Source organism: Pieris rapae, chromosome 9 (genome assembly GCF_905147795.1).
Source record: "Pieris rapae chromosome 9, ilPieRapa1.1, whole genome shotgun sequence".
Classification (NCBI taxonomy): Eukaryota; Metazoa; Arthropoda; class Insecta; order Lepidoptera; family Pieridae; genus Pieris; species Pieris rapae.
Window position 1 is genome coordinate 3,724,292 of NC_059517.1, and position 17,572 is coordinate 3,741,863.

At 32.4% G+C, this 17,572-nt stretch overlaps 2 protein-coding genes and 1 long non-coding RNA gene across 4 annotated transcripts; 2 read left to right on the forward strand and 1 right to left on the reverse strand.

Annotated features, from left to right (window-relative positions):
- Positions 1 to 2,389: 2,389 nt before the first annotated feature.
- Positions 2,390 to 15,694, reverse strand: LOC110999680 (aminoacylase-1A). 2 transcript variants are annotated; one of them, XM_022268865.2, is made up of 11 exons: positions 15,461 to 15,694; positions 15,051 to 15,183; positions 13,824 to 13,919; positions 11,816 to 11,985; positions 11,489 to 11,660; positions 9,938 to 10,084; positions 9,323 to 9,393; positions 8,807 to 8,923; positions 7,796 to 7,891; positions 6,964 to 7,097; positions 2,390 to 3,541 (listed from the first exon to the last, which is right to left on the reverse strand). In XM_022268865.2, the coding sequence occupies exons 2-11, from the start codon at positions 15,061 to 15,063 to the stop codon at positions 3,337 to 3,339; spliced, it is 1,221 nt and encodes a 406-aa protein (XP_022124557.1). In that variant the 5' UTR covers positions 15,064 to 15,183; positions 15,461 to 15,694; the 3' UTR covers positions 2,390 to 3,336. The 2 variants fall into 2 exon arrangements, with proteins under 2 accessions (XP_022124557.1, XP_045485511.1); XM_045629555.1 differs by lacking the exons at positions 2,390 to 3,541; positions 15,461 to 15,694 and adding an exon at positions 15,300 to 15,316 and having other exon boundaries at positions 6,960 to 7,097.
- Positions 3,885 to 5,465, forward strand: LOC123689448. The gene is made up of 2 exons (XR_006750430.1): positions 3,885 to 4,295; positions 4,612 to 5,465. It is a non-coding gene; the product is annotated as an uncharacterized LOC123689448 (long non-coding RNA).
- A 793-nt stretch (positions 15,695 to 16,487) lies between the features above and the next one.
- Positions 16,488 to 17,566, forward strand: LOC110999722 (39S ribosomal protein L4, mitochondrial). The gene is made up of 2 exons (XM_022268927.2): positions 16,488 to 17,248; positions 17,314 to 17,566. Exons 1-2 carry the CDS (start codon positions 16,620 to 16,622, stop codon positions 17,528 to 17,530), a joined length of 846 nt encoding a protein of 281 aa, XP_022124619.1. The 5' UTR covers positions 16,488 to 16,619; the 3' UTR covers positions 17,531 to 17,566.
- Positions 17,567 to 17,572: the final 6 nt, after the last annotated feature.

Genomic DNA, 17,572 nt, shown 5'->3' on the forward strand with positions numbered 1-17,572 from the left:
AGCACGTATAGTTTTATTTAAACTTTACGTATCGATACCGAAATTATACCCCGTATCTCGTTTCCATTTATTATAATTATTGTGCTTACACAAGTTATCAGTTTCGGAAAATTTTATTGAATATTAAATTTCAGTTTTTAACTTTTTCGTTACATTGGTATTGCTTCTTTAAAATATTTAGTTACGGAATAGTTTAAAACGGAAGATGATATATATAATATGTCTTGATATTTAAGCAATTTCGATAAATGTAATAGAAAATATTCATAAAAGTATTGACGTGTAATTAAATACTATATTAGGTCAGATCTGGTACTTTCGCGCAGAAACAAAGGCCTACGAACCCACAAGACTTATTTGCTTGACTTTAAAATATTTCTATATTGAAACATTATGATGTTATTCATATCTCGAATCTAGGACCAAAAACTTGTGTATAATAAAAGTGGCTAAAACTCTTATGTTTAAAATCTATTCGGTGTTATTTAATATTGGATTATAATAAAAGCAACGTAAAATGCCGTGCCTTATTGGCAACCTTCCAAACTGAACGAAGTTATAACATATTTAACCAGCACTGACCATTTTCGCGTTTTGTTAGAAAAAAACTGTACTAATGTACAAAACTCGTTACATACGTTTTTGTAAGATAACTATCAACTATGCTGGTTGTATGTAATATATATACATAAGTATATTAGGTAAACTGTATCATGTGGACGAAAATCACGCATTTTCGCGAGGAGACATATTAAAGAGGTAGAATATCTCGAGGAACTTTATTAGAATTTTATTTAATTTAATGACTTCTAGTTCAGAATCATTGAATTCAGTATCTTAATAGCTCTTGACTGTAGCGGTGTCTTTATACTGCATATCCACAGACACTCACTAAGGCTCTGAGACCCAAATTGTGTCTTGGGTTTCTCCGAAATGAGAATCTTTTGACGCGCTTAGCCCCATGGCACTTCCTGCTATTTAATAAAAACTAGCTGTGTGTATGTATTTACGTGTGAGACATGGCGTAGCGGACTTGTTTGTAGATATTGATTGAAAGCTGTAGCACAGCACTTTGCTCTACTGTCAATAATTCCCCCGGCATACGCGATTGAGAAATTTTATTAATCTTCTTTTCCACTTGAGTTAGGTGATCGTAACTTCAAATACATAGAACCATAAATAATTTGAAAATATTAAATAGCCTATATTAATAACGTTGGGTAAAATGGCGAAAAAAAAAATCAAATCAAACCTGTAGTTTAAGAGACTATGCTACTACTACTACTATACTGTAACAAACAATCAAATTCCTCTTTATCAATATAAATAAAACATTTGCAAAAATCAATAATAATAATACATATAATTATTACTATTAAATAATTTTATGAAGTTTATTGTAACCTACACAACAAAGACAACAATCAAATATACAATATAGATAAACATAACCTCTGAATTATTTACAACCCAAGACATCACATGAAATTTACTAGAGAAGCGACTTATAATCTGTCGTGATTTCATTTGTTGTGGAAAGTGAGTAGCACGGCATTATAAGTAGTTACCGAATTTGAATGTAATACTATAATGAACCCTGCGTGAAACGTTTGTTTGTACTTTATTATTTTCTTTTGCCAGTAATGGAATAACTGGATGTTGGTCATCAGTGTCTGAAAGTATCTGGCGTAGCTCTGGGCCCATTGCAGCAACTCTGCGGCAGTCGCAATACCCGCCCACATTTATCCCTTCTACCAACTTACCCTGGATTTTACCCATTATAATTAATTGAAGGAGGTGACGCAAGACGTGGCTCAGGTATGCGTCTTTCCGCTGTTTAATGTTGCATAAGCTTTTTCGACATTTCAAACTCGATTAAGTAGTTTCTCGTTCGAGATAAGTATAAATATTCTTTTATCGTTATTTTTTATGTTTTTATCTCGGTATTAAACCCTTGCGATTTAAAATTTATCGCCAGTTCTTCACATTCGTTCTACACTCTTGATATTAAAAATGGCAATACATGTTAATTTAGAACCATTATTTTATATATATATATATATATATATATATATATATATCGGACGTTGATAAGTGTACTTTAAATTACTTGATATCTCTATGATATTAAGATTTTGTTTCTGTTCGTTTCCTAATAAATAAGACACACAATTTTTATAGACTTTATTATATAACAATATATAATTAGAACACTTTAAATATCCTTAGTAACAATAATGTAACCTTAACCGAAACAAAACAGAAATAAACAATTCAAAGTAACATTTGTTATAAAAATATAAGTTTTGTGCTTAAATTGACAAAAAATATACGAAGCACATTGCGGTGTATCAGCGGAACAAAATATTGATGTCGATACATTGTTTGCTTTTTGTACGTTGAATGGCAAAATATACTTAGCACTAGCCTCATGGCCCAATGAATGTACTTATAACGATTTAAATAGCGCATAAGGCAAGATAGGTGAAACACTAATGTGAGGTCACATGAACACCATTTTTAGCTTATACAATTATGAACGCAATTTTTTATATGGATGTCGCAGTAAAGTAGTTAGAGAGTTAATTGAATCTCTCGACAGTTAATTATAGATCGATATTTAATTGAGTCGCAACCATTTTGGTTTAAATAAAGCAGCGTCGAAAACGTTTAACTATCTGTCTGACCGAAACCCAGCGTGATGATGAATAATGTAAAACAAGATGGCGGTCACGACAACAGCTGATTACTTTTAGAGTCTTTGTTTTAGGAAAGGTAAGTCTTGTTGCATAAGAACGTTTAGGAAACTCTTTAAACGTTTCGTTCACTCACTTGTCTGACGGAACTTTAGGTACTGGATTGAATATTAACGTTTAATTAACTGTCTATAGATTCAATTAACTCTCTGATTTAACTACTTTACTGCGACATAGATTTGGAACTAACAATATACGCAAGGGGACAGTTTCAAAGAATGGACAACTTACTCGCGCCAAAAACCTTCGTACAATCGTGAATATTAGTAGATCCAATAATAAAATTTCATATACAATAGAATATATAGAATTATAAACGATTGATAAATAGATTTTTTTTATGAAAACATCTCAAATACACATACACGTGTCAATCTAATCCGTATGATATAACCGAGTAATATAGAGCACAATTCTGACAAGCAATGAAATGTCAAAGTATTGTCATTGATTAGTAAATTCTTTTAGATATGAGCTTTTTCAATACACACAATAGTTCACATGAATTTAGAATTTATCCAAAAATGTTAAAGTACATTTTAAAGTGGACATGTTTGATGACCTCACACCGCATTTGTGCTTAAGCGTTAGCAACAGCTGGTATAAGCTGTGTATAGATATCTATGCCTTTAAGGAACACGTCTGCTGATAGGAACTCGTCATGGTCGTGGAGTAAGACCGGCGTATTGTTCATGGGAGAGAATCCCAAGGCTGGTATACCGACCTCCCTCACGTATCGACTGTCAGTACCCCCCGGGAATATGCGGCAAGAAAGTTTGAGTTTCCTGGAATAATTATAGTATGAAACATAAGTATTCATCCGTCTCTTTTCATCACAAGGTAAACACAATTTAATAGAAAAAGACAAAACAGTATAGTTCGAGTGCAATTGATTGGTTGGTTGGAAACTGGTTTAATTTGTATGAATAAGGGACAGGAGATAATATTATGAGCAGATGCAGATGGCGCGGTCACGGGTACACAGCTGATCATACAAAAACTGTTTTTTTCGGTGTCTGATGCAAAAAAAAAACAATCCTTGATGCGGATTATATATCATGCTAAAATTTCAGCACGATCGGTGCAGAACTTTTTGAGTTTTTGGAGCGTTCACAATCCAACATAACATTTTATATATCGCACACCTAGATAAAGGGTCGCACAACTCGAAATAATCCAAAATCAAGTTTTCGCGCCTATCGGAATCTGCGTTGAAAATTACACTAACTTCAAAGACACCTGTTTACTAATCTCCATTAATAAAATGTTGATGGCGCTGTAAGTTAGTCTTTCTGACTAGCACCACGACATCCCTCACCAAAAACAGTAACGCAACACCAATTACAACATGTCAGCTGTAGGAAAAGATGCTGTCAATACGTCCAAATACTAAATTATTTCGACTTAGTTTTCTATTTGTGGTTAACTAAGTAATGAAGCGTAAATTATTTTGAGTTCAGTTGATATTCGTGATTGAACAGTTTTGTTTCTTGGGCGTGCTTCAAATTATTTCCACTTACCCTGGTATTGTTTACAAAAGTAAGTAATTTTTTTTTTACTAATTAGAAATAGTTTAGTGTTTGTGAAATTATTTACACTATTTGAGTTAGTATGTTATTGCTGGTTAAATTTAAATTTGACTCTTATTCTAAAACAATAAATGCTATGTTTCTTTTGCTAAAGGCATTATTTAGAGTTGCGTTTGTATTTAGAATTAGATTTAAAAAAATATTAATTCTTTAATAAAATACTTCGATCTATAAACATTTTTGAGTTAGTATAGTATTCGTGAATTTTATTGACATTGTAGTTTTTACTAAAGATTATGAAGGGCCGTGGCCTTTTACTTTTACAGAAGGCGATGGAGGCTACTACTAAAGGCCCTGAAAGCAGCAATGCAGAGATGGCGCTCCCAGAGAACTCAACAACACCTTCGACGAGCACCAAGGAGATAAAACAAATAATATTGGAAAATGGCTCCATGGAGGTACAAAAGAACCCAGCAACATTAGCATCACCATCAACAAGCACACAGGTGAAACCATCGTACTATATTTCACCGATTAACCGCGAGGTTAGTGAATTAAAGGATTCGGATGCGGATCCGCTTTTCAACCCACCTCCCAAAGAGAAGACTCACAGGCTATCTCTCGTCGCTCCAAGAAAGAGGTCTCGTTTTTCCAATTCTAGCTCATCATCTAGTAGTTCCTGCAGCTCTGCAAGATACAGTAATACAGAAATAGATTGTAACTCTATGCCTTTTACCATGCCGAATCCTGTAAATCTCTTTAAAGAAAATCCACTTGCTGTCGCAAAGTTTCCACCTCTCCACTGATTATAAACCAGTCTCCTGATCCTAAAAGCTTTCAAAAGGGAAAAAAAAGGACAAGAAACCTTGCTGGTTGGGCAACAAATGTTGAGAAAACTCATCGAAATACCGGAAAGACTTACGTAAGTTCCCTGCAAGAACGGTCCAGCCTCCATACCAAAATAAGTGCAAATTGAAATGCAAATCTCAAATAAGTGATATATTAGCCAAATCCTAGTTCGACAAATTTTGGGGTCTAGGAGACCTGTACAGTAGCGGACGAGGTAAAGAGAGCTGGTAGGACTTGGAGCGAGGTGAAACACGAGGCGCAAGACCGAACGGGATGGAGGCTCGCTGTGGACGCCCTCTGCCCCACCTAGGGGTTATAGGACATAAAGAAGGAGACCTTCAAAGGCAAACAGAGTTCATTGTAAGGCACAAGAGATAAAGCCTAAATACAGATACAGCAATACCTAAAATTTATGGTCACTCAATTCTGCATTTTTCTTTCAAGTTTATGATATTCGTATTAGAGTCTGCAAGACTTTTTACAAAGCTAACCTTAACATAAGTGACCAATACATTAGGACAGCTCTTTCAAAACGACAAGGAGGCGGTTTCATAGAAGATGACCAGAGGGGTAAGCACGAGAAACACTCCACCATAGATAATGAAATAAAAGAAAGTGAGGTGGCTTTCATCAAGTCCATCTCCAGAATAGAATCTCATTATCTTCGAGCACAAACAACGAGAGAGTTCATTCCAAGCGAAAAGTCAATTGCAGATCTTTACCGAGACTATAAAGATCTACGCGAAAATGACCAATTACCACTTGCTTCGTCATCAACTTTTAACCACATTTTTAATGCACAGGTAAATATTTATTTTTAAATTTCGAAAAAAGATGCACGTGACCTTTGCTAAACATTCAAAAATGCTAACGGAGAAGAAACTCAAAAAATGCGTGAGGCTTATGACCAACATTTGAAAGAGAAAGAGTTGTCTAGATTAGAAAAAGAAGCCGACAAGAAAAGGAAATAGGTAGTTGTTGTACGGAAGCCGTGATGCAATTGACTAAAGGGCAATCCTTGTTGGCACCTAGTACCTCCGTTGTAATGCCTGTTAATTTGAATAAGCTACTTGTTTTGTCACGAGGTCATTTCTGAAATAGCCATGAAAGGCTGTGTTTTTGCTATAAAAAATATACTTAGGGACAATGTTGTCTGTAGTTTATAGACTTAATATTATAATACTGATTATAGAGATGTTACTAACTAAATTATAAGAAAAAGTCTACTTTGTTCCTCAAAAAGTGCTGTGTTTTTGAAAACCTTTATTTGCTTGTCCTCTGTGCTGTGCATTAATATGAAATAAATATGTGTGTAAACCAAAAATAATGTTTTACTTCATTAATAATGGTCAATTAATAAAAAAACTTTTGAGATACACTACTCTTCCTGAAAAGATATGAAAAAATATACAGATGAAGATTACATTAATTTAAAATGTTTCACCAATATGTGATCAATTTGAGTTGATAAAAATATTTAACAATTATTGAGTCACGAATACTAATATAACACGAAAAAACTGAATAAAACAGTGATTATCTGTATTTAAGTGCAAGAAATGGAGAAAATAAATAGCATAATAAAAAAATTTACAACATAATACAAGAATTTTGTAAATAGGTCAATCAGAAATTGAGTAAAACGTTTTTTGCTGTTCCTGAAAAAATAGGTATTTTGACTTATGCTACTCTTTATCTAGGTGTGCGATATATAGATATATGGAAATGACAATAATCACGTAACCATTTTATACAAGTTAATGGGCCAAGACTGTCGAAAAGTTTGTCTCAAGCCCCCTTAAAGTGTTAATTTAAAAGTGATAACTTACAATTTGTCAGCTGATTCTTTAAACGCCACCCAGAAGGGATTAGTAGCATCAAGTTTTGTGCATTCGACTGCAGGATTCTTCTGCTCAAACTCGTATGTCACACCGTCGCCGGCTTCTTTGCACCATTGCTTTATCTAAAAAATTTTTAAATCTATAGTACCTTGTTGGCTTTATAAATAAAACTAATAAAATTTGTCTCTTTCTTTCTGCTTGTGACAAATAGAGAGAGCTGCTTTTGTAGTTACGTATTAAACATTGTAAAGAATAAATCAGTTTATATTTGGCAGAAATGTAATGGTTTCTTGTGTAGTTAGAACTGATTGAACATAATGACAAACAAATGTATCTTGACCATAATGGTTTCATTACCTAAGACTGTTTGAACATATGTCAAAAGTGAACCTTCTTTGTAAATTAATTATTACTAAGGTAAAAGCCCCAGAAGATGATTATGTGTATATGATTACTCCATGTATTTGTATATCTATATTCACACTGTATATGTGCTAATGATAATTAATATAAATAAATAGAAAATCTGCGTTTACTGCACAAGGCGTTATCTGACAGAATTTCTATCTAGTTTTAATATGTAACTACTAAACAAATACATCAACCAATAGCGTGTTTTTCTCGATCTTCCGTTCTCACTCTCTTTAAATCGGTCTCAATCGCTCAGTCTCTTTTCCTGAACAAAAAACGCTGCACATCTTCGTGACGTTTCATCCGTAAAAACTTACCTCAAGATTGAAATAAATAGTTCAAAAAATATATATGAATACTATTTCCCATTTTTAAGTAAAATCTATATCAAAAATTAAAAATATTTTACCGTATTCTCAAAAACTTCGTGGTCAACAGTGACGGCGAGGCGACAATCGAACACTACAGACAGCTTCTCGGGGATTACATTGGATTGGATGCCGCCCTGGAAGAAGTAATTTTAGAAGTAAAATCAATGTTTTTTATCCGAATACACATTAAAAGAACCTTTCATTATTTACTGGATACATTCATAGCTTTATAAATTCATACATTTACTACAATTATAGTATGTACTTTTATTTCCCAGAATATTTTGATTAATTTAGTTTAATATTACGACAGACGGCGGACAAAATGTTTCCTATAAACTCACTAAACAGCTTATATAATACATTGTCACAAAGTTTGAAGCCAAATTCACACTGTGGTTCAAACATTCGTTGCTGGCAACACTTTGTATGACACTTGTGTAACATTATTGCAATTTAACCATTGTACAGAATTTTAAGTTCTTTTATTCACTGCATAAGCCAATGTAATAAATTATTGTTGTATCCATTTCAATGTGTATTTTTATTAATTGTTCTAATAGTGACCTTAACTTTAAACCTCTCCCTTGTTAAATTAGTGGCATCAGTCAATTTAAAATTTATAAACTCATTTAATCAGTCTTCAGTCTTTATAGTTGTGTTTCTAAGTATTAAAGTGACAATATGAATTGAAATGTGGCTAGGGGTTTACGAATCCTCAAAACCGCTACTGAACCCCGACCCTCAGAACTAGATTAAGAAGTTAGGAGGCTTTGAGGCAACAAATAATTTTCCAGATAAAAAGAACAATCTTTTATTCGAGAAGTTATGCTTTCTGTTAATATATACGAACATTATAATCATGTTTGTTAAACGAACTGCAGGTAAAGAAAAAAAAACTTTTTTTTTCAGTCTTTTGTGGAGTCTGTAGCCCCGGCTGTACTCCCCTAAACCTTGCCCTTCCGAATTTGCTTCCCAATAATCTCATATTTCATATCATGTATACATTATTTATAATCAAGCCGTATTAAATAACTAAGGCTACTTACATGAACTTGAGTCAAGTTAATAGTAGTAACATCTCCGATGGTAAGTTTAGGGTTGCTATCCAAAATATTTTTCTGCTCATCCCGAAGGGTCATGAACTTATTGATGATGACGCGAAGCTGAAATAATTCAAATAAATATATAATGTATCTTGACTAATTGTCGTGTGTATAGTGACGTCATCATTCTTATTTAACAGCTATTTATTCAGATCGTAATATTACTTCGATTCTTAAATACTAAATAAAATCAATTATTTTATTCAATACAAGCATTTTGATATAAATCGTCGGGGGTCAGAAGTGCCCCCATGATCGAAATCGAGTAATCAATTCATTGTTAACGTTACCCAAAATTAAGCGTTTTCTGTATAAAAAGTACAACAAAACAATAAATGTCCAGATAAAAAAAAAATATCAGGAAAATAAACCTACACAGGGATTTTATCGTTACTACCAACTATGATATAATAAAAACATGATAAAAGTATTAAAATTGAACAACAATATTGATTTTACCTTTTCACCAGCAGTGTTTGGAAATAACAGTGACCCGTGACCTGGCTGACCGGTGCAGTGTACGTGAATTTCTACAATTAAAATTATTATATATTTTTATTGTTAGAACAAAAATATCAATCAAAATGGTAAAACTTATCTCATAAAAAATATGTTTTCTTAGTGGCCCGGAAGAGATCGATGTTCGTGAAAAAAAAAAGGCCATAATATGTTGCCCCCCTAATTATTTAAGTGTTTTCGATGTTGCTAAAATGCAAAATCCAACATCAACAATACGACCGCAACGTACATTCTCATTTATTGGACTGTCAAATCAAAACTAAACTATAAACCATAGACTAACCAGAACCGTAACATACATACATATTGTGCATAAATAATGCAAAACCATAACTAATAAAATTTAATAATAATTTTGAAGGCAATTTTCAATCCGTTGTAAGAGATTTAGAAAGAGAGATCTTTGGTTGAAACTTGTGACTACGCGGTTTTGTAAAGAGAGGTGTACGTCGTGAAACAAAATAGATTGATACCCTTATTATAAAGGTTTATTATAAATAGTCATAGAATCACATTTAAAATTCGAATTATCATAATATTCCATAGATAACTTACGCCAAATGCTCCTTTCTCCGTAGAACAAGACAAACTCTTCGGTGGGACTAGCCATACCCTCGTCTAAGGCGAATGCAACATTCAAAGCTTTGAAATCTTTTGTATGCACAAACTTTTCCATTCCATCTACACCACCGATTTCCTCATCTGTGGCACAATAATAAAAATAATATAGAAAAACGTCTTGCCAGCTAACGTTATTTACAGTATTGGTTAGAAAACTATAATTAAATAATGTTATGTATTATTTCAATAATAATTATGTTTATAGTCCAGGTCAAACCGAACATCTCCTTATTGAAAGTCGGTTAAAACTACACGTCTTTATTATAATTATGGTCTCAATTATGATGAATGTTAAAATTCTGACGATCTAATACTTATGAAAATGTATTATCTAGAAAGGATATTTGAAAATGACATGAATACCAGATCTATGCAACTTCTTTATAATCGAGTAGTCCACTAGACAGAACTTACGAGGACATTTTTTGTATCAAAGAAGTCGCACAGGTCGGCCAAGCATCCGCGAATATGCAATGTAAATACATAAATAGCAATTAAACAATAATAATCTTAATACATATAAATCACGCGCCACGATTGTCCGCAATGGACTCCTAAACTATTTAACCGATTTCTATGAAATTTTCACACCGTCTGTAGTTTGATCTAACTTAAAAGATAGGATAGCTTATATATATTATAGGTATCCTATAATAAATAATCAACGCAAAAATCTTAAAAAGGCCACCTAGTCACAGTTTTATTTTAAACCCGACGCAATCTGTTAAAAGAACAATCAAACGTTGAGCACGATCATGAGGCGTGTAAAATGGATATTTGTTTCTAGTTAAACGTGTACATTCTAAAGACTCAACAAAATGATATTAATAATCAAATATCAATAATAATAATTAAATTGTACATTAACTAAGGGTGAAATATAATTTTAATTACTAATCAGAGGTATGATAATTTAAACACCCCAAATTTAGATTAGACATAATATTATTTTTATGTTAGGTTATTGTTTTCTTTGATAACTGGATTATAATGATTTTATTGTTACCAATCCAGTTAATTATTAAGTACTAAATTATATGTAAAGATTTGTTTAGTGGCGTAAAAAACCTTCTATTTAGTCAGTAAGGTAAGGGGTATAAGCTGTAAATCTTTCTCAATAAAATAAAATTTAGTTTATATGTTTTTCGATGTTTAGGAGCATATTTCTGCGCTCATTTTAATAATTTTTAAAGTAAGAATTTGTGTCATACATGTCGTCTATTATCGTCTAAAGCACGGTGGTTTCTCAGGGTTTTCCTTCACCGTCCCCGTTCACTATATATATAAATTGCGCAAATTAATTAACATCTAGACTTAACTTGATCTCAAGAATCGCTGTACACTCCAAAGGCAAAGGCAAAGGCGGCAAAGCCTCCAATAATGTCGAAGAGTTTGTAAATTTATATAGGCAACTTTTTAATTACACATTTTTATATAAACTATACCGAAGATGAAAAAGATGATAAAGTACATGTATATAATCACCAGGGACGAAAGATAGATGAAGAGTCCTCTGCAGTTGAACACCAGCTTTTTTCAACTTCCTGACAGCCTCTATGTACTGAATTCCGACGCATTTCATATCCTGTGCGCCGCGGGCGTAAATTTTTCCATCTTTATCTATGTGCCCGCTGAATGGGGGATACGTCCAACTATCCTGTAGTGTTTATTATTTAATTAACTGTAATATATTCATAACCATAAAAAAATAACTGAAACTCAACATGAAACGACTAACAACACAAGTGCTCATATATTGCCATAAGGTTGCTTTGATTAAAATTCTTCAATAAGAAATAAATAAATCCTTACCTCGAAAACCGGTACAACATCCATATGAGAGTTGAGTAAGACAGACCCAAGTGCAGACTTCAACCCCACCCACGTCAACACTACAATCGGCTTTTTGGGTACCATTTCATACACCTTAAAACCTAACCCCAAACCTTGCGCCTGCTTCTCGAGGAAATTGACACATTCATCTAAAATAAACATTTACTACAATTTTTAATGTGTAAAATTTGCATTGCAATATTTACCTTCTACAACCAAGTTTATAGATAAATTTTAATGACACCGTAATTGGCCAAATATAAGATAACAGTCATTTATTTTATTGACTAAATTATTATATATTAATTATCTATCTTTTCATGTTTTATTTTATGTGACGTAGCAATATACATGTTGCAGTAAAGTAGTTAAATCAGAGAGTTAATTTAATCTCTCGACAGTTACTTAAATATCGATATTCAATCTAGTCATTTTTTTGTAGTGAAGAGAATGTCACGAATGATAGTTTCTGTAGAATAAATAATGTTTCGGTTAAGAATTTTATACTATGTCATTGCCAAGCCTAGGGGCGGATCTACTTAAGGGCTTTGGGCTGAAGCCCTGCTTCGTGAATACAAGTGCCCCCAGTACCCACTGAAAACAATTGGCAAAATCTTTAATTAAAAAGAATCAACCATTTTGAGTTTCTGAGATCAATCAATTCATGGGCGATGCGCGACAATCGAACGGAACGAGGAATAACCGTGGCTTGTTTTTGTTCGGTGTATTCTTTCGCTTGTACGTCTATCACGCTAAGCTACCTTATTGCAACAGTGTAGATATTCTTTAAAAAAATTGAACTCAACATAAAACATCACAATAACGACTTAACAATCCGAAGACCTCCGACTCGTTTTGTAATGACCATAAAACCATAAATGGTGTCGAACAAGGTACGAGCAAGTTCGATTGGGATAGACCTTTAAGAACATCCTTACCCACTAGGCAATCATTGCTTTAATTGAGTAGATATTCATGAAAATAAAATCGAAATAATGGAAAGTAGGTCTGAAATTTCGATACGTCATGGTAAAATATACGTAAAAACAGTTATAGCTCGATGTGTCATGTCGCTACAGTGATGCCATCTTGAGGTTTTCAATCCCAATTCAAAGGGATCAGATTGTCTAGGGGATTTTTAGGGGGCACTTTAGTCAGAATTTAATTTTAATATTACGCGATGCTATACAATGTATAAGCTTCGGACCCAACCAACAAAATAAACCAAATATAATCTCCAAGCGTTCTAACTATATATGTAACTGAAATAAGGAATGCCTTTTTATATAGTTTTTCAATGTTATTACTATATTTTGCCTTTTAAACTAAGTATACAACAAAAACCTATGCGGTTTTTAAATCGATATTCAGGGGTATTTGAGGTTGGTCATAAGAGGAACTCTCTGTACAAGTTGGCAACACTGCGTCGCGTATTGTTTACAGTAGGTATAAGGTAGATAGAAAGAAACACAAACCCAGATATCAATATGACAGCAGCAATTTAAAGTTATCATTCAATTGAGATAACTGAGGGTACATCGTTAATCCGTTCAAATAATTCTTATCACATCCTATTTATCTATCAGTTACGTAAGTCACGTTACTCTTAAATCAAGTAGGTACCTGTTTCAAAACTGTTTTCTACGTTTACAGTATTATATGTTGGTATCGTAGGTATAGATCCTCGAATTTATACTATGTCAAAGAATAGAAGTTTGGGATCAAAAGGCACAAGCTAATTAGTGGCCGAAGTTGTGTGCGTGGTTTATTATATTCCCGTTAATAGTAGAAATAATATTTTAAAAATAACTATACTTTATTTTGTTCAAAATCTAAACGCAATTAACAATTTAATTCTCAATTTACCTATAAATTAAATATCTGGATAGCACACCACATCATTTTTTTATTTTTTATTTAAAGGCTTTAAGTAAATAAAGGGAAAGCAAATTGGCATACATTATTTAATTTAAAAAACTTAACTTACCATAATTAATATTAGGCTGAACACTTGGTATTCTTAAATATTCTATAAAGTTAGCGACGGCCGGATTGCTGCTGTAGTCAATGGACATTCTCTTAGCTGAAACAAACTGAATATTTATAAACACGTCTTACGTCGAGTAAGGTGCGCGTGCGACAGGATATTGGCGAGTGTTTAAATCTCTAGCGTCTAAATAAATAAAATAGTTTAAGAGATATGTTATCAATATTTAAATAATGTAACAGGTAAGCAGTATTATTTTGACAACAGTACTGTTTGACATAGTTAAATGAATTTTATTTAAAAAAGTTAATTGTTTTTCTTGCAAGAAATGAAAAGTAAAAAGTCCCCTTGTCATAATGTGGTAGATCAGGTGTGATGAATAAAATACATAAAATAAATCTTTATTAAAAAGAAAAAATGTCATGAACTCAATATGTTTCTTTCAAGTCTTGATTTACCATCTTCATTGTAAAAATATTAAGGAGAGATATTTTATTACTGCGCTAACTTCAATTTTATCCATTTTTAAGACAATATCTATTTCTTAATAACTAAAGAAAATTGATTATTATATTTACTTTCACACCACCAATTATTGTATTAAAATCTAATAAGAGATTCAATCCAGACCATTGACCTTGCATTATAATTATTATAATACAGAATATTGAATCATGTTTTGTTTATCTTCATTTCACTTAAAAACTTACCCCTTTCTTAATCAGTACACTTCACTAAAAATTTTGTTAAACATATTCAATAAACTTAAAAGGAATTCCTAGTATTATTAATCTAAGCTGTTAGTACATTATTTTTAACCAAAAAAAATAAACATTTGAAATGTTTTATTATTTTGTTTTAATATTAATGTATTGCTACCCCCAATAAATAATATATCAAATAAAATATTCACTTGAACAATGCTTGAATATCTTTCTTCTACAGTAAAAATATTTGTATTGTCCCACAAAAGAAATGTATATGCTATTACCCTATTAAAATAATAAATAACTAAAAGAAGCAATTTTTTTTGAATAAAGTTAAAAGGCAACTAATCCATCAGACACTTACAGCAATGTGACACTACAAAGTTGTATTAGTCCTATCAATATTAATTATTATGTTTAGCAATTTAAATAAATAGTATGTCTTTGTAGTTTTTCATAAATAGTATACCATACTACACTAGAACAAGATAAGCATGGTATGATTTACACATCTACTCACCTTTAGTTGCCATAATTTATTAATTATGTTCAACAAATTACAATCAACCTTAGTATGTAGTATTTTGTGCTGTAATCGTTTTTGGAAAGTTCTTACTTTCCATGAACTTGTTTGTTGATAAAATATAAATTTTCTGAAAAAAAATAAAAGTATTAATTATATTATGCCTGTACTTTACCGTTTCGTATTTCTTGCGATTAATGATGCACATTATTTAAATTTTTGTTAATGAATACAGTCCAATCATACCTGAAATATAATTTATCATTACAATATGGTGGAATAATTAAAAGTATTTGTTATATTAGATTCTCCATACTGCAATGCACTAGAAAAGTAGGGTCATTAGGTGACCTAGTTATGGAAGTCTGCTGTCTCAATTTTAAAGTAGTAGCACCAAGGAAACTAACCAATATACTTATTATTAAAATGTATTTTGCATATTATCTGGATCACAGCTGTTTAACCGAGATTTTTTGCTAATGGAATTAAGTACGTAACATTTATTATTATTTCTAAACTTCAGGATCTAATAATAAGTGAAATAAATTGTTAAAATCTTTGTGCCTCATCATAAAACGTAAAATGTTTTTAAAATAACTTCATTTATAGTTGATCCGAGGTAGTGGGCGCCACGGATATCTATTATCTAAATAATATCTAATAGGTATATTATTTAGAACTAGCCTAAAAGTCAGTGTTGCCAGATGGTCTTGGCGACACAACCCTAGACTAATTTAATTTATTCTCTGAAATCCCCTAGTATGCCCTAACCAGTTGAGAAAGACCCCCTCCCCCAATCATCATGCTTAGAACACATGTGGCCCGAATCTAGATCACAATGAAAACAACCCAAAATCAAATGCGACACTTGTTATAGAATATTTTTAGTATAAATTATGAATAAAAACCATAAAATACAAATAAATATTACTGAATTTTAATGTAATTGTAGACTTTGTATTTAATTAAAATTACGTGACTTGTTGAAAACTAAACCCTCACAAGGTAACTTTTTACTTTTCAAAGAGTGGTCTGAAAAGTAACCCCGAGCTAACGCCAGATCATATTGAACGTTTTAATAAATACATGTCCATATTTAATTTACCAGAAAATAACACTGAAAAAAAAAATATTATTCAGTTTTAACCTACCGTCTACCTCTTCATTTCACTCGTAAGAAAAGGTACGTAAATCTATGAACTACGAACTTCGTTGGCAACACTGCCCCTGGTATAAATACATATATCTACACAAATTGCAAGGGGGCTAATCACGGGAAAACCTTCTGTGCATATTATGTTCGTAAAATAACTAAATAAATGTTTGTGGGATCCGCTTAAATTAACATGAAATAAATGTTGCCACAGAATACAGATCCGTCGCATAAATCATAAATCGTATACATACTGACTACTGTGTTACAGACTACAGAGTATATTAGCGAGGTCAGTGACATTCGGAAAGAGGTTATAATATTGTTATGAATTACGGAATACGTATATCCAAAGGAAGGAAATAATTAAAACTTAAATATATTTATGAGATCTGTCCTTAATTTCTTAGGCGATGGCGTCTCTGCTTATTAATGCTTTAAAAAAAATTCACATTTCTACTCCTCAAATAAGATCTTGTTTCTTTTCATCATCAGCTATATGTTCCAATAATCTAACTATTACAAAAAAAGATTGGAAATATCCCCCTCAATATACTAAACCTCGGGAGGTATGGATCGAAAATATGGACACAGTAGAAGAGAAGAAATTGGGACTTTTTGAATTGCATCCTTTAGTGTATGCTGCAACACCTCGTATTGATATAATTCAACGCAATGTAATGTGGCAAAGGAAGTTTCGGTGGGTTTCATGGGCTCACACTAAAACGCGAGCGGAGGTTAGAGGTGGAGGCAAAAAGCCTTGGGCACAGAAAGGACTAGGAAAAGCGCGACATGGGTCCATTAGATCACCTTTGTTTCGTGGCGGTGGTGTCGCACATGGCCCCAGAGCTGGAAAAACACACTTTTTCATGTTACCATTTCATTTGCGGATTCACGGCCTCACATCTACATTATCTGCAAAGTTGGCTCAAGATGACTTACATGTTGTTAAAGATTTAGAATTACCTTCTGATGAGCCAGAATACTTAATTGACCTTATTCAGTCAAGAAATTGGGGCCCATCTGTACTTATTGTTGATGAGTAAGTGTCAATACATAATATATATTTGATCTGTTTCAGTATTAACAATTTTTTTTTATTTTCAGTACTGATTATGCACCAAGAAATTTAACTGTAGCAAGTGATAGTTTACCACATGTTAACATAATGCCAGTGTATGGTCTCAATGTTTATTCAATGTTGAAACATGATACACTCATTCTGACTCAGTCTGCTGCTGAAAAGATTGAAGGAAGAATACTTCACCACATGCATTCAGATACTAAAAAGCAACAGGCTGAATTCAAACTTGATCAAGTATAATGTTTAATATAATGTAAATAAAACAGTTTTAGTTTAGCAAGT

Excerpts from the sequence above, each read along its gene's own strand:
- LOC110999680 (XM_022268865.2), bottom strand. Across the intron at positions 8,924-9,322 it reads CAAACACTGCTGGTGAAAAG|CTTCGCGTCATCATCAATAA; the intron begins GTAAAATCAATA and ends GAATTATTTCAG. Across the intron at positions 7,892-8,806 it reads TTAACTTGACTCAAGTTCAT|GGCGGCATCCAATCCAATGT; the intron begins GTAAGTAGCCTT and ends TACTTCTTCCAG.
- LOC110999722 (XM_022268927.2), top strand. The coding sequence starts at position 16,620 with ATGGCGTCTCTGCTTATTAATGCTTTAAAAAAAATTCACATTTCTACT. Across the intron at positions 17,249-17,313 it reads TCTGTACTTATTGTTGATGA|TACTGATTATGCACCAAGAA; the intron begins GTAAGTGTCAAT and ends TTTTATTTTCAG.